Raw genomic sequence first — 27,131 nt, forward strand, 5'->3', positions numbered from 1 at the left:
CCCATGGAGAGGGAGGCTGGGCCTGGGTCCAGTCCCCTCACCCCCACTTGTACCCCGGCCCCCAAAGGTCTCAGCTCCACTGCCTCTGAGCCTGAGGGCCAGGCCTACTGTCACGTGGTCCTCCATGAGGAAAAACTGTCCATGGGGGTCCCTGTCCCCCCTGCCCCCTTCCACCCCCATGTCCCAGGATCACGCAAGCCCGTCTGTCTGTCCCGCCCAGGCAGGCCCTCTGCTCACCACGCACAGCTTCAGGCTCCTCGAGGCCACGTGGAGAGACTGCCCTGGGCAGGGCCTCCCTCAGGGAGCTGTGCTGGGCGAGGGGCTTCAGGAGGGGTGAGGGTCGGGGTCCCTGTCGCCGGGGTCTTTCGTCCCAGGGCTCTGCACTGGAGGCCTCACTGCCACCACGGTCTACCTCTTCGTCCGAGCTGGGAGGAGGAAGGAAAGAGCAGGTGAGCAAGGAAGCCTGCCATCCCGGCCGCACTGTGCCCTGCCCGTCGCTGCCCTCCAGCAGGCAAAGGGGTTCTAGGGCAAGGGCCACGGGTTAGTTACCTCTATGCCTGGCACCCAGTCTCTGGCTTTGTTATGGGCTGACCCATGCCCCGCCCCCCAAATTCACATGAAGTCCTAACGCCTAGTACCTCAGAATGTGACTGCTTTGAGAAACAGGGTCTTTAAAGAGGTAATTAGATTAAAACGAGGTCATTAGGGTGGGCGCTAATCCAATCTGACTGGTGTCCTTACAATTTTCCTTACAAGGAAATTTAGACACAGGCATACGTACGAGGAAAATGCCACATAAACGAGAAGACCACCATCTACAAGCTGAGGAGAGGGGCCTGGAACAGAATCTTCCCTCATGGTCCTCAGAAGGAACCAACCCTGCTGACACCTTGATCTTGAACTTCTAGAACCGTGAGAAAAGAAATCTCTGCTGTTTAAGCCACCCGTCTGTGGTTCTTCATGGCAGCCCTAGCACGCGAATGCAGGCAAGTTCAGATCAGAGCAGGTGAAAGAGGCCCAGAGATGTACAATGAAGTATTCATGTGAAGGCTGGTCCTCTCATCCTCACCGTCCCCGAGCAGGACTCCTGAGCTCTCTGGGGTAGAATGAGCTCATCATTAGGACTTGGGCCTAAAACGTCAGGCATTTAAATACTGCTTGCTTCCCTTGGGAATAGATGAGGGAATGGAAAAGACTACAGAAAAGAATGCGTGGGGGGATATTTAACCTGGGTCTGAAATAGCCATCAGGAATTCAGGTGGTGTGGGAGTGGAAGCGGGGTGTCCTAGGTAGTGGGGACAGCTCAGCACAGTCCTGGGGTGGGGAAGCACAGAACCTATTGGCTAGTGACATTTTCATGAATATGTATATTTCTCTCTCTTTCTCTCTCTTCCTCTCTATGTCCAGCATGCTTCTTTGTGTGAGGGCACTGCCCCTTGTCCATCTGTGAGCTTTGGTGGGCCATCTGTCCATCAGCCTGCCCAAGCCTGCCACTCACAACAGCACCCCGGGCCAGTTCATCGATTAGCCCTAATGTAATGTTAGTACCAGTTGGAGCCCAACCTTGAAATCTTGATATGTGGACATGAATCTATGGATGTAGGCTGAGGCCCCCAGCAGCCAAGAGTTCCACATACGGGCCTCTCCGTGGATGGCTATAGATCCAACATATTTGCCTTTGTTACTTAAGCTTCTTTGGGTTGTTCTACACCCTTGACATGTTAATTCTTCGATCCTGACAACTCCCTACGGATTATCCCATCTTACAGATGGGGAAATGGAGGCACAGAGAGGTCACACTGCAAGTGAGTGGGGGTAAGACCAGTTCCCGAATGCTGTCCCCTTGCCCAACCCATCCTGCCCCCGTCCTGCAGCAGCAGGAACGTACCTGCTGTCGTCACTGGTGACCAGGACACGCACAGCCAGCACGTCCTGCCCAACCACTTCCTCCCCGGGGCTGATCCTCACTGACGTCCACTCAGAGGGCAGGGGGGAGGCGACTCCGCCAGCCACATCCCCGTGCTCGAGCTCCGGGACACTCTTGGGCTTCTTGGGGGAGGTTGGTTCATCTGTTGAGAGGAGAAGAGGGTCTAGAGAGATGGTGGGAATGGACCGCCCCACAGGGCGCCTGCCCTTCCTCCAGAGGCTTGGGTGGACACTCTAAGATGGACCTCATCCACCGTGCCATCACTGGATCCCCACCACTTAGCCCACCGGACACCCCAGCATTTAGAGCACATGTCTTGGGTGCAGGGCACGAACGTACACGCTGTCTGACTTAGGAGTATAGGAGGGTCTGTAATGTCCATAGGTCCCACCCCAGGTCCACCAGCCTCTGCATTGCTGTTATCAGAATCACAATGTCCAATGTGTCACTAAACCCAGTGGTAACTTCTCATTTCTCATCTTACTTGACACACCAGAAGCCTCTGACCCCGCTGATCACTCCTTCCTTCTAGAAACAGCCCTTCTCTCAGCTTCCAGGACAGCACAACCTGGCTCCCTCCTCCCCACTGGCTACCTCCTTCTCCCTTTGTTTCTTTCACTGGTTGCCCCCGCCCCACCCCGTGACCTCTGAGCACTGGAAGGTCCCAGGACTGTCTTTGAACCTCTTCTCTTCTCATCTCCACTCATGTCCTTGATGATCTCATCTGGTTTCAGCCTTAAATAACCCTAGACAACAACTCACACATCTCTCTCTCCAGCCTGGACATTCCCCTGAATCTAGACGCGTATACGCCACCGCTTACTTGGCATCTCCAGGTGGATGTCCAGTAGACACATCACGCTCATGCCCATGGAATTCTCCATCTCTGCCTCTCCCCAAGCCTGCCTCCCGCATGGCCCTCCCATCTTGGTAAATGGCAACTTGGGCCTTCAGGTTGCTCCAGGCAACACTTCAGTGTTATCCTTGACTCCTTTAGTTCTTTCACTCTTCACTCAAGCTATCAGCAAATCCAGTTGGCTCTACCTTGAAAATACGTCAGGAATCCAGGCACCTGTCACCACCTCTTCTGCTGCCACCCTGGCCCCAGCCACCATCACCTCTTGTCTGGGTTACAGAAACGGCCTCTACTGGTCTCCCTGCTTTCCCTCTGGTCATGCTCCACCCCTCAGTCTATTCTCAACACAGCTGCCGAGTGCCTGTTAACATGTAAGTCAGATCACGCCACCCCCTGTCACAATCCTCCAGGGCCCCTGTGACCTCAACTCCCAGTGCTGTCCCCGGCTCTCTGCTCTGACCACGTGACCGCTGTGCTGTCCCTCCGCACGCAGCACGCCCCCCATCTCAGCCCCGGCTCAGAGGCTCTTGCCTCTTTCTTGGAGACACTGCCCCCAGAGGGCAGGGCTCGCTCACCCGCCTCCTTCAAACCTTTGTTGCCTTCTCAAGGAGGTGACCCTGACCGTCCTCCTGAAACTGCAACCCACACCCTCAGCACTTTCCTTTCCTCTTTATTTTTATTCATAGCACATCGCACCTTCTAATAAACTATACACTTTTCCCATTTATTTTGTTTGTTATTTCTCTCCCATGCCTAGAATAAAAGCAGTGATTTTCGCCTTTCATTTCTTGCTAGAATGGTGCCTGGTGAAGAGTAGATGCTCAATAATAAATACCTGTTAAATGAATCAATGAATCAATGAATGAATAAATGAGCAAGACAGGCAGCCCAAGTCCCAGATCCCTCTTGGCCACTAACTGGCTCCACGACCCCCTCTCTGGTCACAGCGGGGTAGGAGTCCTTTCTCCTCTCTAAGGCTGACATTGCACTTGAACTTGGCTCCTCCTACACCGCCCCTACACTGCCCCCCACCCCCCGCCCCCCTGCCCCGGTTAAGGACCATTATCTCCTCTTCCCTGTGTCATTAATTCTTTGTCTACTGGATCTTTTCCATCAGTATTAACATATGCTGAAACCTCTCTGGTTTTAAGAAGGCCATTTTTAATCCCAGTTCCCCCCTCCCCCCACTCCCCAGCCAACTCTTCTTCCCCCTTCCCAGCCAATCTTCTGGGAAGACTTTGCTGCACTTTCTCCACTTCCTCACCTCCCAGCACTCACTCCTCAATCCCCTATGATCCTGCCTATGCCTCCACTACCCGAACTGCCCCCAGCAAAGTCCCTAGTGCCCTCCTTGTTGTTGCTAAATCCAATTCACAAGGCTTTGGGGTCCTCCTGCAGCTCTTGCCCTCTGAGCCCTCCCTGCTCCCAGGGCGCTTACTCTCCCTGCCTAGCTGACCGTTCCATCTCAGCCATCCCGACTTCTAGCCAATGCTTAAGTCCCGGGTTCTTCATGCTTCTACCTGGGCCCTCTCATTTTTTTCACCACACACACTCTTTCTGGGAGATGTTATCTACTCTTTACTTATCATCTGCAAAGGTAACTCGAGAAATTTTGATTTTTATGTGCAATGCCTCACATTTTAAAATACTATACACACAGGTCCAACGCGACACGTCTACAGCCAGATGCAGCCAGTGGTTTGCCAGTTTGCAAGCCCTGGTACAGGGCATGCTTGCTGCGAGGACATGTATGCACCCTTCTGCACTGGGGCGGCTGTGGACAGAGGAGGAGCATCTGGGAGCAGGTATCATAACTGGATGCTTGACTGTGTCGTTATTATAATGGCAGCAGCTTACTTTTATTGGGTACTTTTATCAAGGATTGTTTAAGTGTTTAACATGTAATAAGTCTATTAAATTCCACACAAGCTTCCGAGAAAAGTAGTATTATCCCCATTTTGCTGCTGAGAAAACAGGTGAACAGAGAGGTTAAGACACCAGCACTCGGTCGGACATTTCGTCAAAGGACGGGGACCAGTCTGTATGTCTGTGAGCACAACCAAGCCACAAATGGACAGCAGTGCACGTGGCCATGATTCTGGGAGTTTGGACTGGAAGACGTCCCCAGTTCTTCACTTCCTCCCCATAACAGAGTTGTGGTTTGTCCTATGACCTTGCGGTCCTTCCCACTGGAGTAGATGGGGTGAGCTTCCCTGCTCAGTTGACATGAGGCTTGGCCGTGAGACTTGCTTCGACCAGTGGAAATCAGTGGGTGTGACATGAGCAGCGGCTTTCAATGGCCTTGCTGTCTGGCTAGTCCACTCACACTCCTGCTCGCTGGCCATGAGAAGAGTTCGTCCCAGATGGCTGCTGCCCCTTCAGCAGCCTAGGTGCCCGACTGTGGGCACATGGAACAGATCTGGAGCCAACCTATGGTCTAGCCGATCCCATGAGAGCCCAGGTCACCCTTACACCTGCAGCCTGAAGCAGAGCCACTCAGCCAACCCACAGACCCACGAGCAAGAAAAATGATGTTACAAGCTACTAAGATTTGGGAGACTTGTTACACAGAATTGCTGTAGCAGAGACCCGGCTCTATACCTGGTTTATATCTGAGTATAGGCGTATGTGCCTGTGAGCTCTGTGCACAGATACTTATAGGGTCAGCAGAAGCTACTGTGCCCTCCTCTGATCCAGGCTTGTGCTGGAGATTTGGAGATAAATCAGCCATGGGTCTCCTTCTGCCTTCAAGGGTCTCTTTCTGCCCCACAGGGGAAAGAAGGTCTGTTGACAAATATCTGCATTAGAAGGTAGACCACAAAGAGTGAGGCCAGGACGAGGTGGGAGGGGAGGGAGATCTGACTTCCAAGCAATAAAGACTTTGGGTAGAAGGCACCGTTTTAATGGGGCTTGAGGATGCGTAGGATTTGAACAGGGAAGGGAGGTGGCAGACCCCTGGGAGCAAGAACAAAGTGGGAAAGCACTGCCAACTGCATGGGAACAGAAAATAAGTCCATGCGACTGTACAGACAGGGGAAAACCAGTGGGAAACTGGTCAAACCAGTGGGAAATGATTGCTTTGACATCCAACCAGGAAGGGCCTTGAGTGGAGCCCCATTTCTGCTGGTGAACTTGTTCCTGTTTTCTCCCCAAGTCCGGAGGCCCTTCCACTCTCCCCCAGAACCCAGGGAGACAACAAAACATGTTCTCCTATATACAGTTTTTAAGCCCATTTTACAGATGAGGAAACCGAAGCTCAGAGGTGTTATCTCACTTGTCCGGGGTCACACAGCTCCTAACTGCCAGAGCCACTTTTGCCTCTGGGCTTGGAAAAGCTCCCTCTGCTGTCTTGCCCACAGTTCTCTTGGAAGAAAACAGTTTAACAAGAGCAATGGAACTAAGTTTACCAGTCAGGAAAATAGAACCCAAGCCAGGGAGTTCAACAGAGTAAAGTTAATACAGGAAGCTAATAACGATGGTATTGGATGAGTTGAAAAGCCAAATGGGGAACGTGAGGCAACCCAGAGATGAGTAATGGCAGGAAGCCACTGGCTAGGGGGACACCGGAAGGAGCTGGTGCTATGAGTCCAGAGGCCAGGGCCATGCAGTAGGAGGCGGGTACCACAAAAAAGACACAGCACTGCCCAGGATGCAGAGGGACAGGAGGAATACCCTGGCTTCTCCCTCAATTCCACCCTGCACTCTCCCACTCGTGCGTCCTAATGGTCAAACTTAGTAGGAAACCAGTTCGCAAGACAGCTTGGGAAATGTCTTTTGCGAGGGTTACACCTCTCTAATACAGAGCGGAGCAGGGGAAGGGCAGGGAGTGTATCTGAGAGCAAATAGGCAGATGTCCAGGGTACTAAGCATAGTGCAGTCTCCTTGCCCTCTTTCAAGGTGGATGAGTGAGGGGACACTGACAAGCCCTCAGCAGGATGGAGGAGGGACCTGGGAAGGGGTCTGTGTCAGGTGTTCCCTCCACCTAATTGCTCTAGGAGGGACATAGGTCTATCCAGTACCAAGGTCCTTTGCAGTGCATGTCCCTTTAAAAGATAAAAGCACAGGTGCCTAAAGACAGCACAGTTGCCATCCCGGGGCTTCTGAGAGTGTACTACTGGGAATGCCAGTTTCTAGGGGGTCTTCAGGCGATGAGTAAATTGATAGGTAGCCCTGGGCCCCAGGCCTGCCTGCCATACTGGGGCATGGCTGTCTTGCCCGACTGCACTTACCAGGAGTCCCCACTGTATGCCTTTGGCTTTCACGCTAAGTGAGCTGGGGAGCTGCTGGAGTTTGGAGCAGAGGAGAGATCAGACTTAAGTTCTCACAAGATTCCTCTAGCTGTTGTGTTGAAAATAGGTTGAATGGAGTAAGGAGAACTCTCTAGAAGGAGAGCTTAGAGGAGGTTACCCGAATAACACAAGAAGAGATGACAGTGGCTGGGGCCAGGCGGTAGCATGGAGGTGGTGGGATGTGGACAGACTCTGGCTGTACTTAGAATTCACAGATGGACTGGACATGGGGCCAAGAAAAGAAGAGCCAAGAATGGCTCCAGCCAAGGCTCTGAGCTGAGCAACAAGAATGGAACTGCCGTGTCCAGAGACTGCAAAGGCCAAGGGCAGTGTCTGTCTCCGGGGAAGACCAGGAGTTGGGGGTGGACGTGTAAGTTGGAGCCTCTCAGTAGACAGCTAAGTGGAGATGGTGAGCAGGTAGCCCGAGCCAGAGCTCGAGGAGGCTCCCTGTGCTGAGACTCAGGCACTCACTACAGCAAAACTGAAGTGCTGCTAGCAGGTGGCAGGAGAGAAGGGGCTCAAGCTGAGGCCAGCGTGTCTAAAGGGAGATAACCAGTCACCTTCAAGAGAGCTGGGGGACCAGAAAACTAGAAAACAATAGATGTTGCCACTCCATGTGAATCGAGACCTGTTTAGTCCCCAACCAGAAGATGTCCCGTCAGACTCTGAGCCCCAGCTGACCTAGAATGCCTCCCTCAGGGCACTCGCTGCTGCACGAAACCAGGAAGGTACTCCCCAGAACTCAGCAAGAGCTCTTGCTGGGCACACTCGGCTCACTGACTCTGCCTTCCCCAAACCCTCTGCCAGAGGCACGGTTAGCCCCGTTCACAGAAGGGACTCACCCGGTGCCTCTGAGTCAATACGATGTCCTGGGGCCAAAGCCGGTCTTCGGCCAAGTCCAGGGCCTTCCCCTGTGCCAAGGGTCTCCTGAGAGCAGCATCTGATTCCTGGCCTGGGCTCCTCAACAGTTGAAGATGCTGCTCTAGGTCACCTCTAGCATCAGTGAACTTTAATGTCAGTGCCAACTCAAGGTTGCCACCAGGAGGTGAAAAGCTAATGAGGGACCGCACAGAAAGCCTTTGGCCCCGTGGAAACAGTCGCCTTGGGGCAGTGAAAGTGGCAGTCACTTCTTTTACTTATTTAAGGGATGAAAGAAAAAGCTCTGAAAGTGAATGAGTTCTCAGAAATAGAGGAGAACGGCTCACCCCCACCCGCTTTGCTTGACCCCCTTACTCTACTCAATATTCAGGTTGCAGGGATTTCCTTTCTTTGGCTGGATTATTTCTTTAGGATCAGTTCCTGGGGTGTGATTACTGGGCCAAGGTCAGAATCCCTTTAATGGGTCATAATACTCGTTGCCATATTGCTTTCCAGAAAAGATGGTCCCCATGTAACTTTACACTTAATACTAGTGATTAAGTTCATATTTTTTCTTACAATCTACTTCACTATTCCTTTACTTATTCAGTGGGTGCAGCATAATTAATTTACATTCCTTTGAAAGCCAAGTTAGAACATTTTTGGAAATGCTGTTGTTTAAGTGTTTTCTTTTAAAATTTGCTTGAGTGTGAACAGTCCATGCATAACCTTTGCCCATTTATTATGGGGTCTTTAATCAACAAATATCATGTGCAAGGCACCTGAGACCATCGCTTTGCAGGAACCTTCTAAATGCCACAGCAATGAACATCTTTGTCATCACATCGAATTCAGATTTTTCCCCAGTCTGACTGCCTGTTGAATATTTTCATTTTTATTTTTATATGTTAAGTTTTAAAAATGTTTGTAAGTCAGATTTGGGCTATGTTTTTCCTCTGTAATTTTTTTCCATCAGAGGTTTTAAAGTTTAGAAAGTTACCACTCCATTATTTCACCAGTACTTAATTCTATTTAATACCTAATTCTATTATTTACATTTTTTATTTTAATTCTTCCATCCAGTGTTTTTGGATAAAGAATATTCTACCAAACTCTTAATGTAGAATGTAACATGCAAAACAAAAACTGCCCCTAAACAAACGAAAAACTCACTTCAAAGAGGTACGGGAAAGCCCACTTCAGCAAAGTTAATTAGGCTTCTTCACTGGAGGACTCCTCAGACTTCAATACGCTAATGAATCTTGTGGATCGCCAAGATTTGGGAGGACTGGCATGATTAGTATACAACACTTCTCAGACTCTGTGACCACGGAACCCTTTTTTCACAAAGCACCTCTTGAAGCTAGTGTTCCATTGTCACACTTTGGAAAATGTTGTTTTAACCCAACTTCAGATCAAAAATCAAAACCAAACTATAAGCTCCATGAGCATGAGGATTTTTGCCTGTTTCACTCCCTGCTATATTCCCAACATACTACTACTCAGTACGTATTAGGTGAGTAAGCAAATGTGCACATGAACAAGTGAACAAATAAGTGCACGCACAGCTAAACAAGACACATCAAGCCTAGTACAACACCGAGATGCGTGCAGGCTAAGACGCAGGGAGGGGCAGGAATTCTGTGTGGTTCACTGCTGCATCTCTAGGACCTAGAATATGCCTAGGGCATGGCAGGCATTCAACAAACACTTGAATAGATGAATGGATAAAGGAATGAGTCACTTGTCTAACCCAGCTCCTGACTTCAGTCCCTAACACCCTTCCTTTTAGGGAAGGGAAAGAGTATCTCACCTGGGTAGGAGTACAGACACTTCGTCATGACCACAGACAGCTCTGGAGGCAGTTCCAGGCACCAGCAACTGTGCTCAGAGGCCCAGGGCCTCAGAAGTGCCCCTTTAGAGATACAACGGCCCGCATGCAGTTCACAGATGAGTTTTCATGCCAGCATCAGAAGCTCAGCCACATCCAGCATGGCAAAGGGACGTATCCCACCCTAGGGAGGTTGAGGACCAGATTTCTTTGACACTGTCCAGACTAGTTGAGTGAAAACTTCAAATCCTTCCCTTAAAGACAAGTGGAATTTGGCCAGAGCCTGCCATGGTGCTGTCCTCAGACTGGCCCTGTGGGCAGAGCCTTGCAGCCTAAGACACTGAGTGACCTGAGTCTTTGGGGGCAAGGCAGGTCTCTTAGCATCACAAATGGCTCTGCATCTGGAGGAGCACACCTGCCACATTCACTGCCATCCTGAAACCAATGTCCAGTCCTTCCTCCTTACCTTTCACCCATCACTCAGCTAGACCAGCACAAAACTTTCAAGACCAACCTCTATCACATGGGAACCTAAGTCACAGCAAGGTTCCCAAGTAAAGCGCTCCTGCGGGTCCACTGCTTGGATGTGTGTGGGAAACGGCTGCAAGCAGCTGTCAATACAGCCTGTTCCTGACAGCCGAGGTGACTCTGACCTTCAGCCAGTCATGCCCAGCACCTACAGCGGGAGAGCACGATGAGTTTTCAAGGAACAGTCCCCAAAGCCTGGCCCCGGAGCATGGGTGATATTTTCCAAATATTACCCCTGGGTAATATTTCCTCTCAGAGTACCTAGCACAGCCCCAGAAAGTCCCATGTCACCACAAGTGAAGCCCCCCCCCACTCCGTTTAGGGAAGGCTGACCCCTTCAACCAACCCCTGTGTTTGAGGTTTGAGCAGCTTCCGTGGCAAAGAAGAGAGGAAACAATGAGCTTTATAAAGAACCATATTTATTTTCATTTACAGCATCAAATACCATAAATAAAGCTAAACATTGTCCGCCGTGTGCAAAATACAGGGTTCCATGTGGCACTGTAATGACTACCAAAGGTCACAAACATGCGTGGTGATGATGTGGGGAGGCTAGCTAGGGAGGAGGCTGGAGGGAGGAGGGCACTCTTTGGTTGACATTCTAAAAAGGGGGGAGACTCTGCAAGAGAAGATAAGACAAGAAGGGTGACTTGGTCCTGGCTAGGATCTGCACCAACGAGGGAGCCATGCAGCATGCGGGGCTGTGCAGACAGGCGAGGGTCAGCATGGCTCTGGGCCGCATGCAGGACGCACACCACCTGCGGCCCGAGACTGCGAGGCCTGGCCTTCAGCAGCCCCACTGTACTTGGCGCGGTGTTTCTCTTTAAAAGCACTCTGAGCGTCCTGCTGCTCCAGCTAAAGGCTCGTGGGGGCATTGAAATGCGCTGCTCCAGACCTGGGGCCCAACTGAGTCATCTCTCAAAGGCTTCCCTGGTCTGTGACAATGACTGCTCTAGTTGAAGCTTCTGTATCATCCAGGGCTTTACGAGCCCAGAGCGATCAGAAGAGCCACAGCAAAGCCCTTGGAGGTAAAGTATGGGCTGCAGTGGAGAAAGGATTTGCTAGGAAAATTGTGATTGTGTGTTCAAGATACAGAGTCTGGGTCAAGCTTGTGATGAAGCCTGGGAGTATTTTTTTTTTTAAATCCTTCTGAAAAGAGTCACCTATGGTTTTCATCGATAACCTTTATACTAGAACCAACTGAAGATGCTGGTATGCATGTGCTTTTTCAGAGGCTGAGAGGTGAAAGAGTTCTTTTCAAAGGTGAAGCGCCCTCTCTATGGTACTGTCTCACATTCGGGGTTAACCCTCCCAGGAAGGTGAGGGGCTTTGTACGTGCAACCAGAAAAGCATGCACGCAGGCCGCAGGCCGCAGAGGGGAGGCGGGGCAGGCACTTGGGGTGGACCAGGCAGCTGGCTCAGAGGGATGGAATCAGAAACGGCTTTCGCTTTTGAGCTGAACACCACCCCATGCTGTTCACCAACCATGCCACTGAATGAGCGCATTAGTATGCAAGACACTCGCAGTTAGCTCAACCAAGGCCACGGCGGGGGCATGGGGTACGGAAAGCGGGTCAGGGGTTAGTACCACTCTCTGAAAATTGGCAAGAAAACCAGTCACCTCAGAGCAGAATTGTGTCAGCCAAGAAGTGGGTGTAGCACCGGAAGGCTGAAATGAACTGACGGCCACAGTGTAAGGTTGGAAAGAGAGAGACAGAAAAGAGAATTTACTTGCGGGGCACAAGGCAACACGAGAAGGCACGGGAATTGAAAACGAGGCAACCATTAAAAAAAGAGAAACTTCCCCAAACAAGTTACGGTTTGCTTAGGACGGATGAACCTTGCTGGCAGTGAGCAGCCACTTATCTGCAAGAGTGAATCCGTGCAATTGGCTGACACTCCTCTGTCCTCCACAGCCCTCCACATCCTCTCTGCCCCGATTTTACTCTCGAGCCCCACGTTCATTCTTGAATATGTTGTGGAGGCTTAGAGACATCCGCCCCCCCCTCCAGGACCCACCTTTGTGTTTTGGTGCTGCCCCACCAGGAAGGTTCAAAGTCTCAGAACATACAAACAACTCAGGCTTCTGACAGGCACGCCCTGTCTCGCCAGAGTAATTCAAACCAGTCTCCTTATGGCCAAAAGTGACATTCTCAGAGATCCTAACTGGCTTCACGGAGCATCCCACAAAGCATCTCGCCCTGCCCTGAGCTGACGGGAATAACAATGACAGCTGTGCATGTGTTTATGTCGTGACTTTCAGAATCAAACATAAAATGAATCAAGGGCTCCTCCCACCGTGCAGAACATTAAAATACCAGCAGAAATTTGGAAAAACACAATGCAAGTCATAGGACGAGAACAGTTCCAACAAGGACAGAGGCGCCAGTTCCCACGAACTTGGCCGCAGCCATGTCCCTGATTTGCCCAAGGACTTAGGGAAGTGTTTATAGAAATGCCTCCCCACTTCTTCCCACCCTAGAGAACTTGGCATCTCAAAGGCCTCAAGAGCTCTGGCTCCTAACCTACCGGGCTCCATCCTTATTTAACCTAGAGGATCTTTCTAGTGTAACACGCGGAGAGCCGTCTCTGGCCCAGCCACTCTAGATACACTGAACACACTGCAGAAGGCCTTTCTCTATCAGCCATCTCCACTGTTCAGCCAGACTCAGCAGCCGTGCATGTCCAGGCAAGTGGAGTCGGGAGAGCTGAGGCCTCTTCCAGATGCCCAGAGAGAAGAATGCAGGTGGGCCCAAGGCCTGTTTTGCCCTAAATAGCGTGTATTTCTTTTGCATGAGTCAGTAATAGCGTCCACTCCCAGCCTCCCCTGACAGTCAAGACACAGGGGAGCTTCCCCCTGGAGGTCAGACGCATTCCTTTGCTAGGACAGCGTGAAAATAAATGGTTTCTGACTGTTTGACCAAATATGCATGGCAGCCGAGCGGCTAAGAAGCCGGGACGTCTGCAAGCCACGCTCACGGGGCAGCCGCACTTCCCAGAAATAATACCCTGAGGTGCTAACAAATGCCCTCGGTCCCAAAGGACGTTATGCGAAAGGGCAATTTCTTCCCTCAGCCTCATGGCTGTGGACCCTGAGTGGCCTTGGCTCGGACTGCAGTCTGGGCTGGGGACCTCCTAAGGAGGGCTTAAAATGCCACCAGCGGACATAACTCCTCTTCAACACTGCAACAGTTTGATGGAGCTCCACGTGGTCGGGGCCAGTGGGCTTTCGCTGCCGCGCTCATTGGCGGGAAGGGAACGTGTATTTGTAGCAATCTGCTTGAGACCCTGTGGTTCTACATCATTTGGCTGTGATGGGGTTCTGAGCGAGGAACCTTTACGCTACTCATTTACATCCAAACAAGCAAGCAAAACAGTCCTCTGCCCTCTGGGAGGACAGACAACAGGCGACTACACACTGCCACGTGCTTCTGTAGGTTTAATTCTCTTCTGCCCTTTCTATTTTTTTCTCCTAAAGTATTATGCTTTCATGTTGCAAACAACTGTCCGTTGTTGAAAAGTGGTATCCAGGCACATAAATCAAAAGGCACTGGTTCTGGTTTACAGAGAAGCCCAAATCATTCATGTTGCAGGCAGCAGCGATTACAACTGACCACAACGTGGGAAGGGTTTGTAATACCAGTTACAAACGTCAAACCCGTGTCTAGAAAAACTGACACTCATAGAAAAAGATGCTTTCTCTTGGCTTATTAAAAGTTAAAAATTGAAATGTAAACCTAGAAATATGGCTCGCTTTGGTATAAAAGTACAAAGGTATAAAAACATATCCTTCATGTCGTGCTGGCCTGGGCACCGGGAGCAGATGTTCACTGCGACCAGGCCAGGTGCAGGTGGCCGACGGGAAACTCTTTGGCTTTGAACTAACTGGTTAAAGGGCGTGGGGCTCCCTGGCCAGCGCCTGGGCTGGCTGCACATGCTGCCATCTACACGGGAAATGTTAAGGCACTTTGGGGCTGGGCTTCAGTGCAGCTTGGCCGGGAAGCATCTGAGCAGCCAGTCGCGGATGCCCTCGAGGGACTCCTCGGTCTCCCGGTACATGGAAGCCAGGACCTCGGAGAACACCCAGAGCAGGGGCAGCCCGAGGCTCAGGAGCTCGTACGTGTAGCAGTAGTTGTAAGCATTGTCCCTGATATGCAGACTGGCAGCACGCAGTAGTCCCTGAATCCAGTTAAGCAGCCTCCGGGGAAGGTGAAGCAGGCCCCACGGCAGCCTGAGGGGCCAGCTTAGCACCTTCCTAAGGAAGGAATTGGGGGTACCTGGGGGGCTGCCTTCCGGCGTGCCGATGGCGGCGGCAGCGCAAGAACTTTCCGCGGGAGGGTCTCGCCTAGAGGCTTCTTGCTCTTTCCACATTCCCTCCTCCTGAGAAAGACATCAAGGTGAGGGCATTTAGTCCATGACGCTTAGAGACGACGCCTCCAATGAAGCAGAGGAAGAGAGCCAGTAAATAGAGAACGTGGCAGACCCTGCAATTTGCAACCAGCCCCCCTCCCCCAAATCTCCGCCCCCATGCACTGCTGAAGGGCAGGCTGAACATGGGCATGACTTTCCTGGGGGGTGGCAAACTGATCACAGGGGTCAGTTTTGTTTGGAGCCTTCAAAACATACCCGCCCTTTGACTCAGCAATCTCATTTCTCATGACTGATCCTAAGTAAACTATTTGAAATATGGAGAAAGATGTGGGTACAAAGACATTCACCGTAAAAATATTTATAAGGTAAAAATAGTAAACAACATAAATGTCCAACAATATAGGACGCAAATAAATTATCAACCATCTTTTACAGGCATCAAAAATTAGGCTCCAAAAGCATTTTTAATGTCATGGGAAACTGTTCTTAATATAGTGTTAGTGAGAAAAGACGACTATGAAACTGTAGACATGGGATTCCCACTGGGTTAGAACATGCAGTTGACCCTTGAACAATGCAGGTTTGAACTGCATGGGTCCACCTAAATGCAGAGTTTTTTCAATAGTAAATACTACAGTTCCACCCGATCCACGGTTGGTTGAATCTACGGACGTGGAGGAACTGCCGATACGGTGGGCTGACTATCAGTTATATGCGGATTTTCGACCCTGTGGAGAGTCAGAGCTCCTGACCTCCACACTGTTCAAGGATCAACTGTACTCATATAGAAAAAAGTCTGCAAGGAAATGTTCCAAAATGTTAATTATGATTTTCTCAGGATAGAGTGGGGATGGGTGATTTCACTTTCCTTCTTTATACACTTTTGTTTATTATATTTACCCGTTTTTCTATGTTGAGCCTATATTACTTGTATAATTAGAAAAAAGCTGAAGTTGTGGGTCTTGCTGGAGGTGGGTGATTAATCAAGCCATAGAGAAGGTACGAGGGGGCCCTATCATAAGCCATCCACAAATTCAGTGGGCCAGTCACTTTGCTGACATCCAAGAGCCTGGGGAAAGGACTTGGAAACCACAGAGGGTTGGCTCTATACCAGGCATCCCTGCTAACAGTGCCCCTATGGTCATGGGGGCCCCAGGCACCGGGGGCTACATGGCTTTGCATGGCTAAGCATATAGCCCCATCCGTGGCACATGGGAAAGCTCTTCTGGGCTTCTCGTGAGAAGCAGCAGTCATTCCCCCGGGACAGGTCATAGCCCAGAGGCAAGCTGAACAGACTAAGGCAGAGGGACCCTCCATGCCAGGGAGCAGAGCCCTCTTCACCTGAGTTTCAATCCCCCAAAGCCAGAAACATTGGCTGAACTTGCAGGAACCCTTGAACACCTTCTCCTATCAGGGGCCTTCCCTGTTTCACCACCACTTTCAAGACAAAACGTACTTCTCTTTGTTGCTTCAACTCTGCCCGTCTCTTCCGTTGCTGACTGTTGGTTTTACAGTGAATGAAATGAGGCTTGCAGAAAAACTTGCCTGTAAAGAGACACACACACACACACACACACACATACACACACACACACACACACAGAGAGAGAGAGAGAGAGAGAATGAGAGAGGTTTTTCTCCTGTAAACCAGAACCACACAGCAGGACATGAGCCAAGTGCCTGCCACCATCTAGGTCAGAAAACGCTGCTACTGAAAACAAGGCCAGGAAGGCGCAAACTTGGGAAATGGTTTCCATCACCTGCCTTAAGGAAATGGCTCAGACGGGGGGGCAGGCTGCAGCAACAGGCGGGGCTCCCGGGATGGGGCTGAAACCCTCAGATAATCCCCCAGGCCAAGTCCCTTCCCAAGGCAAGTTGCCAGGCTGCAAAATGGACCGCCCAGAATAGCAGCTCTGTTTCTAGTTCCTCTTGCTTCTGGGACCCCTGGGGGTGGGAAAGGAGCAGAACAGGCTGTGGCAGTGTTGGAGAGGAAAACTCAGTGAGGCACACACTGGGCCACTGGCCACTGCCCGGGACTACCGGGTGCCTTCCAGAAAAGCCTTCTCTGCTCACTGTTACAATAGTGACAATAGTGATGGGAATAATGATAACAGCAGAAAAATCTTGTGTAGGACTCAATATACCAGACACTATCATCCCGGGAATTAACCCAGCAACCCTCATAATGACCTTATGAGCTAAGTAGTATCATCCTCATTTTATAAGTAAGGAAACGGAGGGACCAAGAGGTTACGTAACAGGCCCAAGGTTATATGGCTAGAAGTGGCATAGTCTGGATTTGAACCCAGGCAGTTAGTTTGAGGGTATGGAATCACAAGCGCTGTCATTACATGACCGTGCAAACATCAAGTGCTGGAAATTAGAAAATAATCACTCATTCCAATGAGTGCAATTCTTTCACTGATGACGCCGGCAGGCCACTTATCAGAGGGCATGTTGCGGTTACTGCCATTTTTACAATGCGTACTTTATACATAATAACACGAATATGCCATCATTTACTGAACCCCTATTACATGTCAGGTGTGGTGTCGAGCATGTGACATAGGTTATCAGGTTTGATTCTCTCAGCCACACAGGGGCAATTGAAGGTGGTGAGACTGAGTAAGAAAACATTCATAAGGCACTCGTCGCCTGGTAGGTGCCCCCCACGCTGATGCACCCCTGCTGCTGACAGCTCCCCTTCCCTCAGGACCCCTGCTCACCACAGGCGGCCTCTCTCTTTTAGCAGGGGATCCCTGCTCCCTGAAGAGCTTTCCTGATGACACCAAAACTCCCTGGGAAGTGCTGCCTGTCCCAGAGCCTCCAAAGGGACTGAAGCCCAGGCCAGAGATGAGTGCTGCCCTGGCCCCTGGGGGTTTACCTTCGTCACTGTCGAAGGCATAGGCGGCCAGGCGCAAGGTGGTGGCACAGACGCTGCAGCGGAAACACTCCCGGTGAAAGAAGTGGCCCTCCGCGCTCAGCCGCTCCATCACGTACACGCGCTTCTTGCAGAAATAACAGGTGTCGCTGCCACCCAGGTTCAGGGGAAACGCCTTCCGTACGGACTCCTGGGAGACACAGGGCATCGGGAGAGAAGAGCAGTGTGTTAGGGCGTACACCGCACCTTCAGCTGTGAGGCTGGCCTTGTAGAGATGCCGGCCTGCATCGTGGGGCCTCACAGGCTAGGTGCTGCTTTTGTCACTGCAGGCGCTGACTGCGGGCACTTCAGCAGAGAATGAGGGTGGGAAGGTACACAGACCCCAGCCCTGCAAGGGCAGCTGTTAACTGTACTCCCAGGCAGGCTGGCCATTCTGGTTTCAGGGTGAGAGTGACATCTCCTGGTCTGATGGAGCGGGCATCCCTCACAAACATGCTGCCCAGCGATGCTGTCTCCAGGAATCTGACCCAGGGGTTACGTACTGCCTGCATCTAGAGTGAGGTCCCTGAAAGAATGTTTTACACATCCTTGTCTCCCTGCAGTGACCTAGGTCAGGCAGGGAAAGCTCATGGTAATAAAACTGTTCAAGAGAACTGCAGAGAAGGGGCAGTCCTTTTCTGTGTGTTGAAGTTGGCTGCCAGTCAACTTCCTAAATGCAAGAGGGGAGAGGAGAGGGCAAGGGCAAGGGCCAGGGCAGAAGGGGCACACCTGGGTGATTCCAGGGGAGTGTACCAAAAGGAAACCAAAATGAGCGGAGTCACTGGAGAAGGGGAGAATTCAGAGGAAAAGGGTGTTTTCTCCATTACTTAATTCTCAATCCAATCCAGATTGGATGCTAAACATTGGCAGTAAGTGTTGTCCACCTCTGCGGACGGCCCCTCCTGGACTTTGCACTGAGTTCTCTAGAGCCCCAGCCAGCAGGGAAGATGCTCTGCTTTGTGAAATGAGCCACAAGGGGGCTGAGTGAGGTTTGTCTAAAAGGAAGAACAGCCTCCCGCTAACCTCTGCTCTGATCCAGCCCGGTCTCAGCCCCTCTCGTCCCATGAGAAGAGGGGCCAGGCAATCCTCTCTGCGTCCCATGCACCCTCCCTGGGAGGCCAGAGCCAGTGTCTGTGGGTGAAGGCTGTGGGGTGTACATCCTTACCAGGTCTGGAGAGATGGCCTGAGTCTTAGGTCTGTGATCATTCATGTACAGATTGACCAGAACTTCAGCTGCAGCCCCTATTCCGCTGGACACTTTCCCTACTGTCAGCTACCCAAGAGCAGAGATAGAGTAGACAGAGACAAAGGTAGAGGCCAGTTAGCACCGAGAAGGAAGACACGAACAAGCTGGAGGTGGGAGAGGGCTCCACACCCACATGCAAACGGCACCCAACGTCCCAGGAGAGGCCTAACCAGCCCAGAGTAGGCAGTGGGCACTCTGCAGATGGAGAAAAGAGAGATGGAGGCCTGCAGGGTACATGGTCTTCAGGAGTTTGAGTTGCTTGGTTCACAGGTAGGGGGAATAAATACCAGAGGAAGGGATCTGTCCAAGCCCACTTAGAAAGAAATGCAAGAAGAGCCAGGACTCTGCTAAGGTCTCTTGAGCCCAAGCCCGGGAGGCCTTCACAGTAAGAAAACAAGCCAGCTGCATTGCGGCCGCCCTCCCCAAGACCCCTCCTCTCTGGAGGGCCGGGAGCTACTGTTTAGTGAGAACTGCCCCAGACCCCCCACTCCCAGACCTGGAGGGTTAGGACCCTGCTCCACCACTAACCAGTTCTGAGATGGGGCGCCAAGTCCTCAACTTCTGAGCCCAGCATCCTCATTTAGTGAAATGGGGATAAACGGTGCCTGCCTCACGGAGCTGTGGCAGGAACTGAGTGAGAGAGCGTGTGTGTGAGTGTCTGGCACTTGGCAGGGCTGGACCAAGATGAACTTGACTCCACCCTCCCTTCTCCCTCTGAATTCATCCTGCCTTGCAGCTCCCGTGTCCCATAGGGAGCTATGGCTACGTCTAACCTGAGCCCTGTCAGGTCAGCATGCAGACCACCTTGCCGACAAAAACATGACCGAAATGGGAGTGAATGCTGGTCCCTACTGGGCAGGTACAGGGAGAAGGATGGGGAGCTCCAGGCGGCAGTGCCCAGGGCCCCAGAGATGGTGCTGGGCAAGTCAGCTCCACGCTGGCTCTGGGGATCACAGCCTGACAGGTTGTGGGTGTCTGTGCTCCCAAGGACATGATGGTCCATGCCTACCCATGAATGCGTGGAACCCCACCGGCGTGTCATGGAGCTGCGGAAGGGGTGGGAGCTGACAGCCCAAGCAGACATAGCACAATCACACATACACCCCTGGGCAAACCCCGACTTGCTCCCTCTTTCCATACCAGCTCTGAAAGGCCAGCCTGGTAATACTGCAGTCTCCCCTGCAGGGGGACAAAAATGCACAATATGAGATTATATCTATAAACACTGTTCCTGATCCCAAGACCCTGGAGGGAGGGAGGCTCCAGACGCTCCCCCAGCCTCTGAATCCAGCTTCTGGGAGGTGTGGCCATGGAGAGCAACAATTTAGGCGGAAGGCCCCTGGACACAGGTTGATAGCCATCTTGATGGCGAGTAACAGTGACTCATGCAGGGGCGAAGGAAGGCCCTCCATCGAAACCCAAGACCGCTCCTGGAAGGCCACATCGAATCTGCTGTGCAAGCCTCAAGTACCAAGCAGGAAGTTCAGGGGACAGCAAAGCAAGTGGCAGCTGGCGTCCCCAGCCCCCGACTCCTGGGAGCAGGGCCCACCCTCAGGACCTGAGGCTAGCACATCGGGTGCCCGCAAAGGCACAAGCACCAAGAGAGGATGAAGACAGAAGGGACGCCAAGCAGGCTGGGGAGAAAGGCAGGACCCGGGACACATATACACACGACCAAACGCAAGGCAGACAGCTAGTGGGCAGCAGCCGCATAGCACAGGGAGATCAGCTCCGTGCTTTGGGACCACCTGGAGGGGTGGGATAGGGAGGGTGGGAGGGAGGGAGACGCAAGAGGGAAGAGATATGGGAACATATGTATATGTATAACTGATTCACTTTGTTACAAAGCAGAAACTAACACACCATTGTAAAGCAATTATACTCTAATAAAGATGTAAAAAAAAAAAAAAAGACCCAGGAGACGCCTGCCCCCTTTCTCATTGAGGAAGTCCCAACACCAGTAGCTACTCTGGATCAGTCACGCCAGACCACGTGCAGGGCTCTGGGGGACTATGGAAAATGTGGCCGGGGGCCTGCTGGGGTGTCTGATCCCAGCACTCAGACAGACAGGACCTCCTCAGACCTGACAAAGCTCACTCCTTCTCCGTGGCAGCAGCTGCCAGGCCAGTTATCCCCCCCCCACCCCCCCACCCCCCACCCCCCCCCCCCGCAACCCAACATTGGCCCCACCTGGGAGAGATGAGGATTCTGCTTCCAAGCATACATTCTGCCATTTTCAGGATTTCACAAATGCCAAGAAACTTGGCTCCTGCTTCTAAGAGAGGTTCAGGTGCGCTGGCTCAGGACAATATGCCATTACTTGCCTAATGTTCCATCCCCTGCTGGGGCCCCCGACACAGGCGCCTCGGATAGGAGCTGTAGAATACCAGGTCCTTCCTGGGTTTACAGCAAAATAAAGAGGGGAGGTCAGATTTACCTCCCTGCGCACACTCCCCTTGTGTGGCTGCCTCCCCAACCCAGTGTGTGCACTGGCTCCGAGGCGCTCTCCCAGGAAGGCACCATGTGATGTCACAGACCCACGCGCAAGTATTGCCTCCCCTGAGCGAGCAGAGATTAAGACCGTACTTTCTGGGGCTTTAACTACAGGTCCCTGATGAGACCTTAGTAACCACTTAGCTAATAAGCACTTTGTGCCGCTGAGCTCCTGTGCAACCCTGACTTTGGGAGCAGTTACAGAAGAAGCAAGCAGAGGGCCCTGAGGTTGCTGGGGGTGCAGTCTCGGGCCGGCTCGGTTGTTCTATCAGCACAGGTCCCGGCCAGGGGATCCAAGCCTGGTCCTTCCTCTCATTATGGGCCCTTATTTACATAAGGCTCCTTTCTCCCAGGTGCGTCCACATTGCCACCTGTGACAGAGGCTTTCTTACAACCGAATGGAAACCATGCCCAGGATCATCACCAAGACCAAGAGGTAGACCAGGATGGTCACAAGGAGACCAGGTGATGAAGAGCTTGTCTCAAGGGGTTAGAGGGGGCCTTTGAAGCTCATCCCAAAGACTGGTGTGAAGGCGGACGTTGCCCTGGGGTCTTGGGTCATCTCCTCTTTCCTGACAGCAGGATGCCTCATTGGCTCCAAGACAGTGAGGACATGACCAGATGGATTGCTAACTCAAACTATCGGTGGCGAATGACCAGGTTTTGCTTTTTCCTTTTAAATCTCGAATCCACCGTGGCCTCATACTTCTGGATTCAATAAAATGAATTCCTAGAAGTACGATCACCCGCTTGGATGTGTGGCAATGTCAAACTGCTCTACAAGTGTTTAATGCTTACTCCCACTTGCTGTGCTCCTTGGGTCACAAACCAGTGCCTGCCCGTGGACCACACCTCGGCATCCTGAGGAAGAAAGGAAACTCCGCTCATGGAGAAACCTCCAGAAAACTCATCCTGGTTTGACCTCAGAGTAAGAGCCAGAGGTTCTCAACAAGGAGATTATCGCACCGAAAGGCAAAAGCACGTATGCTCCTGGGGTGCTGGTCAAGAGGAGAGCTTACAATTCGGCTGGGAATCATTTGTCCAAATGCAAAGTTGGGCAATCCGATGATCTGGCCAGAAATATACTGGTCGCAGTCACTAGTGTTTTGAGAATTGGTAGTTTTGGAGGGCCATGGGACTGCTTTTGCAACCCTTTATGTATCTTCAATATTTATGTAACTTTTGAAGAACTGGGGTGTTTTTCACTACCTCTTTCCCCTTTGAATTCTAGTTATTTTCAGCTAGTTAATTAGAACAAGCTGGAACGGTTGGAGACTTCAGGTGGGCCATCATCTAACATTACATTAGATTAACCTCACAGACTTCATTTCCCTTCTGTGAGCCTCAGTTTCCTCATCTGTAAAATGGGGAGACCACTGCCATCCTCACAGGGCTGTGACAGAGTCATCAAAGAATCTGGGCTGCACGTCACGTGGTGCTGGGCTCCCAAGAACCTCCTGGCAGATGGTTTATGAGTCCAAAGCATCGCAATTGGTGCAGCTTCAAATTTCCACTTTCTGGAACTTCTTTCTTTTCTCCTCTTCTCGGTGGCCTTCACTCGGGGGGACTTGCAGTTGCTTGGGGTCCCTCCTCTGTGTTAGTAAGGATAACGTGGCCCACACAGATGAAGACACTGGCTTCTCTCCCCCGAGTCAACTGAGATTCACACATGGTGACATGAGCTGTCGTCGCGAGCACCATCGCCAAGCATGGTCCCCATCTGGATGCTGGAGCCTTTCTCACCCTGCTCCATGCTGGGAGATCGGTCATCTCCCCTCCGGTTTGCACAGTCATGTCATGACTGTGTCTTTCTCATGGTTACGCTCCCAACGCAGGGCAGATGCTCCCCTGAATGAAGGAGGAAGCAGGCTCTTGGGCCTGCTTGTGTCCAAACAATGGTGACATCCCCCCTTGGGCCTGGAACTCAGCCAGGAACACCAGGTGTCTGGCCTGTGCTTCCTCACAGAACTGGGCCTCCTGTGGCCACCTGGCCTGCTGTGGGGATAAGGAAGCCCATACAGGTCAGGCAGGGCTGGGAGCAGAGCTTCCAGGGCCTCGGGGCTGAGGGCTCGAGGGAAGGGGAAGTTTCGACGTAGGGCTAGAGGAAGTCGTCTCCTGGGCCCACTTGAGCAAATATATTCCTCACTGAGGAGTCCCTGGATGAGAAACATCAGAGGACAGGCTGGTGGGCCTGAGTCCTCAGCCATATATGCTCAGGGCAAGGATTGAAACTGCCTTATTTGAGGGGTTCTGGAAATGATACCCTCAGGGCTGAGATGCAGGCAAGTCTTTGGGGCTATGACCTCCCAGTGGACGGCCATGTCTGCACCTACGTCCCCTGGTGCCAGGCGCTGAGCTGTGTTGAACCCTCACAGCCTTGCGAGGTGGGTCTGATAATCTCCCTTTGAGGCCGGGGCAGCTGAGGTTCAGGGAGGCTCTAACTCACCTGAGGCCACAGCGCTCCTAAGTGGCTGGGATGGAAATGGAAGCCTGAAGGTGACTTCTTTGCCTTTAGAAAGAGAGGAATCAACATGCCTTTTAGGTAAGTGAGCTTTCTTCTGGAATTCTCCTCCACTGGGGAGAAAGCACATTTGCTGGATACTTGGGGCATTCGATATATGCTAGGTGTTTGCATTACTCCAGTCATCCTCAGGAGTAGCTGCTGTCACCACCATTTTTTTTTTTTTTTTTTTTTTTTGTGGTACGCGGGCCTCTCACTGCTGTGGCCTCTCCCGTTGCGGAGCACAGGCTCCGGACGCGCAGGCTCAGCGGCCATGGCTCACGGGCCCAGCCGCTCCGTAGCATGTGGGATCTTCCCGAACAGGGGCACGAACCCGTGTCCCCTGCATCAGCAGGCAGACTCTCAACCACTGCGCCACCAGGGAAGCCCTGCCACCTCCATTTTATAGGTTAGGATAATGAGGTGCTGAGAGGTCCACTAGCTCATCCAAGGACACATAGCGAGAAATCAAGTAATCGGTGCTCTGAACCCAAGCGTGACTCCAAGCCTATACCCTTCTCACTACTGCACCCTGCTTCCCTGACACACCAGCATTCTGCCAGTTAAAATCCCCCAGGCTGGGATGCACACAGGTTACCTCCAAAGCACTGCCTAGCTCCAGCCCCAGAACAGAGAGAACAATGAGTTTGCAGCAGCCTTAAGATCTACCCTTCTATCAGATGAAACACTGGCAGATTGCCCAGCCAAGACTCACCCAGCTTCTCTCTAATATGCAAATCTCTAGAGTAAACCCTGCAAATCCAGTTTTAAAACAAACACCTCCAGGGGTAGAGAGAGCTCCTTTTGCAATGCACATTGCTCTTCTGACCCAGGAGGACTTAACCACAGCACCCAGCCCCGTGAGGCCCTCCCTCTGGCTCAGCTGTGCAAACACTCAGCTGCCATCTTGATCTTGCAAGAGCTCACCAGCCTTGGTAAATGGCTAGCAGCCATGCTAAAGGCTGAATTGGCAGTGGTCTCCTGCCTTGAAGAAAGAAGTTAGCTAAGGGTTGATGGGAGCTGATAGAGCTACCGGAGGGCTGGTTTGATGGGATGATCAGACTGGGCATGATCCCATAGCCCACGGTCTTAAAAGATAAGACTCCTATAAGAATTTGGGCCCTAAACGAGAGGGCCTCAAGGTTCCCTGTGACTATTCAGGCCAAAACCCCAGCTGCATCACTGAAATGTAAGGCAACATGCCAATCTGAGAGGGCAGGCAAGTGTAGTCTGAATGAAGGTAGAGCCCTGGCTACATCTCCTGGAACTGGTAACCCAAGTTTGCATCCCTGTCAGTAGCACGTGATCCTCATGACAAGTTTGACTATGTCTGTTCCTCTGAGGAGGTGATTAACCCTGGATCCTCAGAATTAAGGTGTAGGGCTCCAGGGCAGGAAGAGAAACAGGCTGCCTGCCAGGAGGTTGCTAAGAACTCAGCATCAGTTTCCAAGCGCATCCTCCTTCCTCTGGCTCCCCTGAATGAGGCAAACTTGAGTCACTGGGCAATCAGAGCAGCCCATAATCTTCTGGGAAGAAGCATTAAGGCCCCAGGCTCTCTCCAGGGGAGAGGCTCTCAGAGCTCCACCAGGACTGAATGAAAATTGTTTGTCACCAGGCTGTCACCTACTTTAAGGGGCAGCTAATTCTCTCCTCAGAGAAGGCCATCACTCTCTCAGATTCTGCCATGTGCAAAGCCCAGTGTGGAATCAATGCTGGGGTGGGGTCCGGGAGAGGTAGGAAAGTTGCAGGTGGGGCAGGGGAGCAGTGCAGCTGGCAATATCCTTTCCAAAACTGCTTGAAGCTGGAAATTCACCACTCTGTGCTTAACTGCCTACAGTGGCTTCATGGTGAGATCTGGAGGGGTCTGGGGGTGTCAGGTCCAAACTGGGTCCTTTTTACAAATGGAGAAACAAAGGCACAGACAGAGTAAGTGTCCTAGGGTGGCCTTCTCTGAGAGCTCCCCAATCATTCCCAGCCACACAGTGAAAAGCTCATCAGCCTGTAATTAGTAAGTCAGAAGCTATTAACATAGCCCAATTACACCATTATCTGATGGCCTAGGCTGGCTTGGGAGATGGGATTTAAAAAAAAAACAAAAAACAGGGAGCAATTGTTCTACCCCAACCTGGGAGAAACAAAGAACAAACCTGTAGCGGTGGGGACCAGAGGACCTGGGATTGGCCATCCTGAAGCCCACCCACCCCATTTGCAGCCCTCCTTGAGCCTGGGCTTGGGGCTCTACACACACATAACCTCTGGGCTGGTCCCCCGACGAGGCCTCCATTCATACTTGGCTGCTGTGGCACAGAGGAGAGAACATGGGCTGGAGTCAGGAGCCCTGGGAACTAGTCTCCTCCCTGGACCTTTGTCTTCCTCTCTGAGGCTCTGCTTCTGCTCAATTCTCTTTCCCAGGAAGAGCCCTCCTGCTACCCCATTGGAAACTGCTACCCTTCCCCAGCATGCCAGGTCCCTGCTACCTGCTCTAATTTTTCCAGGGGAAAAACTGCCTTCTGATATGTCATGTAATTTACCTATATATTATATTATTGCTGATTATTTACCTCCCTCTATTAGAATGCAAGCCTCATCAGGGCAGGAAGGTAACTACTGATCATTGATGTGTATCCCAAGAGTGAAGGGCCTGACACCAGCTGTCATTCAATAAATATTCATTGGATGAATGAATGCTCACTCAATGGCTTAATGAGTGACATTGGTTTAAAGCTGCTTGAAGAGCCCAGTGGAGAAGCAGCCAAGGGCTGCAGTGGAGTGTGATGATGATGTGACAGGATAGGCTCACGATGAGAAGTGTCTCTGCCAGGCCCCGGCAGCCCCACGTGTACCTGGGCAGGCTGCCTCTTGCCATCACCTAGAGAACTAATACCTATTGGAAACTAAGTCAGGGGACTTGGGATGTGTGGTGGCTTCTCTTGTCCCACCTCTGCTCTCAACTCTAGAGGGCAGTGACCAAGTCAGGACTTCCTAAGGACAAAAGAAAAGCAGAGGTGAGAGAGGGCATGCCCGGGGCTAGCCGGAAAGGGGCTGGGCCAGAGGGAAGCAAGGTGTGGGCCTGGCTGCCCAGCCAGGAGCACCAGCCACTGCCTGCCTATGCCCAGGTGCCCTTGCCCCTCCCATCAGCCTGTCAAGGGTGCCAGTGACCTTTTTCCACAGCAGGAAGTACCCCCCAGGGAAGGCTCTTCTCCCAAGCTGGACACAAAGGCTACTCTGAAGCTTTGGTGATGGTGATGACAAATATGCCAGTCTTCACCCACAGAGCTCACTATCACGTGAGCCAAGAATCACTCTCTTGTT

The 27,131-nt window shown here is 51.8% G+C and overlaps 1 protein-coding gene across 5 annotated transcripts in view; it reads right to left on the reverse strand.

Annotated features, from left to right (window-relative positions):
* Positions 1–27,131, reverse strand: part of MICAL2 (microtubule associated monooxygenase, calponin and LIM domain containing 2) — a 215,152-nt gene that overhangs the window by 66,936 nt on the left and 121,085 nt on the right. For 3 of the 5 annotated variants that reach the window (XM_060303495.1, XM_060303494.1, XM_060303496.1), the window contains 7 exons: positions 23,766–23,828; positions 18,746–18,853; positions 17,545–17,731; positions 16,117–16,205; positions 14,567–14,669; positions 11,911–11,968; positions 10,692–10,908 (listed from right to left, as the gene is read on the reverse strand). In XM_060303495.1, the coding sequence (XP_060159478.1) occupies positions 11,928–11,968; positions 14,567–14,669; positions 16,117–16,205; positions 17,545–17,731; positions 18,746–18,853; positions 23,766–23,828 (591 nt within the window). In that variant the 3' untranslated portion in view covers positions 10,692–10,908; positions 11,911–11,927. Of the gene's footprint in view, positions 1–237; positions 426–1,888; positions 2,070–10,691; positions 10,909–11,910; positions 11,969–14,566; positions 14,670–16,116; positions 16,206–17,544; positions 17,732–18,745; positions 18,854–23,765; positions 23,829–27,131 lie in introns of those variants that run through there. The other 2 variants (XM_060303498.2, XM_060303497.1) reach the window with 2 other exon arrangements.

This window comes from Globicephala melas, chromosome 8, assembly GCF_963455315.2.
Source record: "Globicephala melas chromosome 8, mGloMel1.2, whole genome shotgun sequence".
Lineage (NCBI taxonomy): Eukaryota > Metazoa > Chordata > Mammalia > Artiodactyla > Delphinidae > Globicephala > Globicephala melas.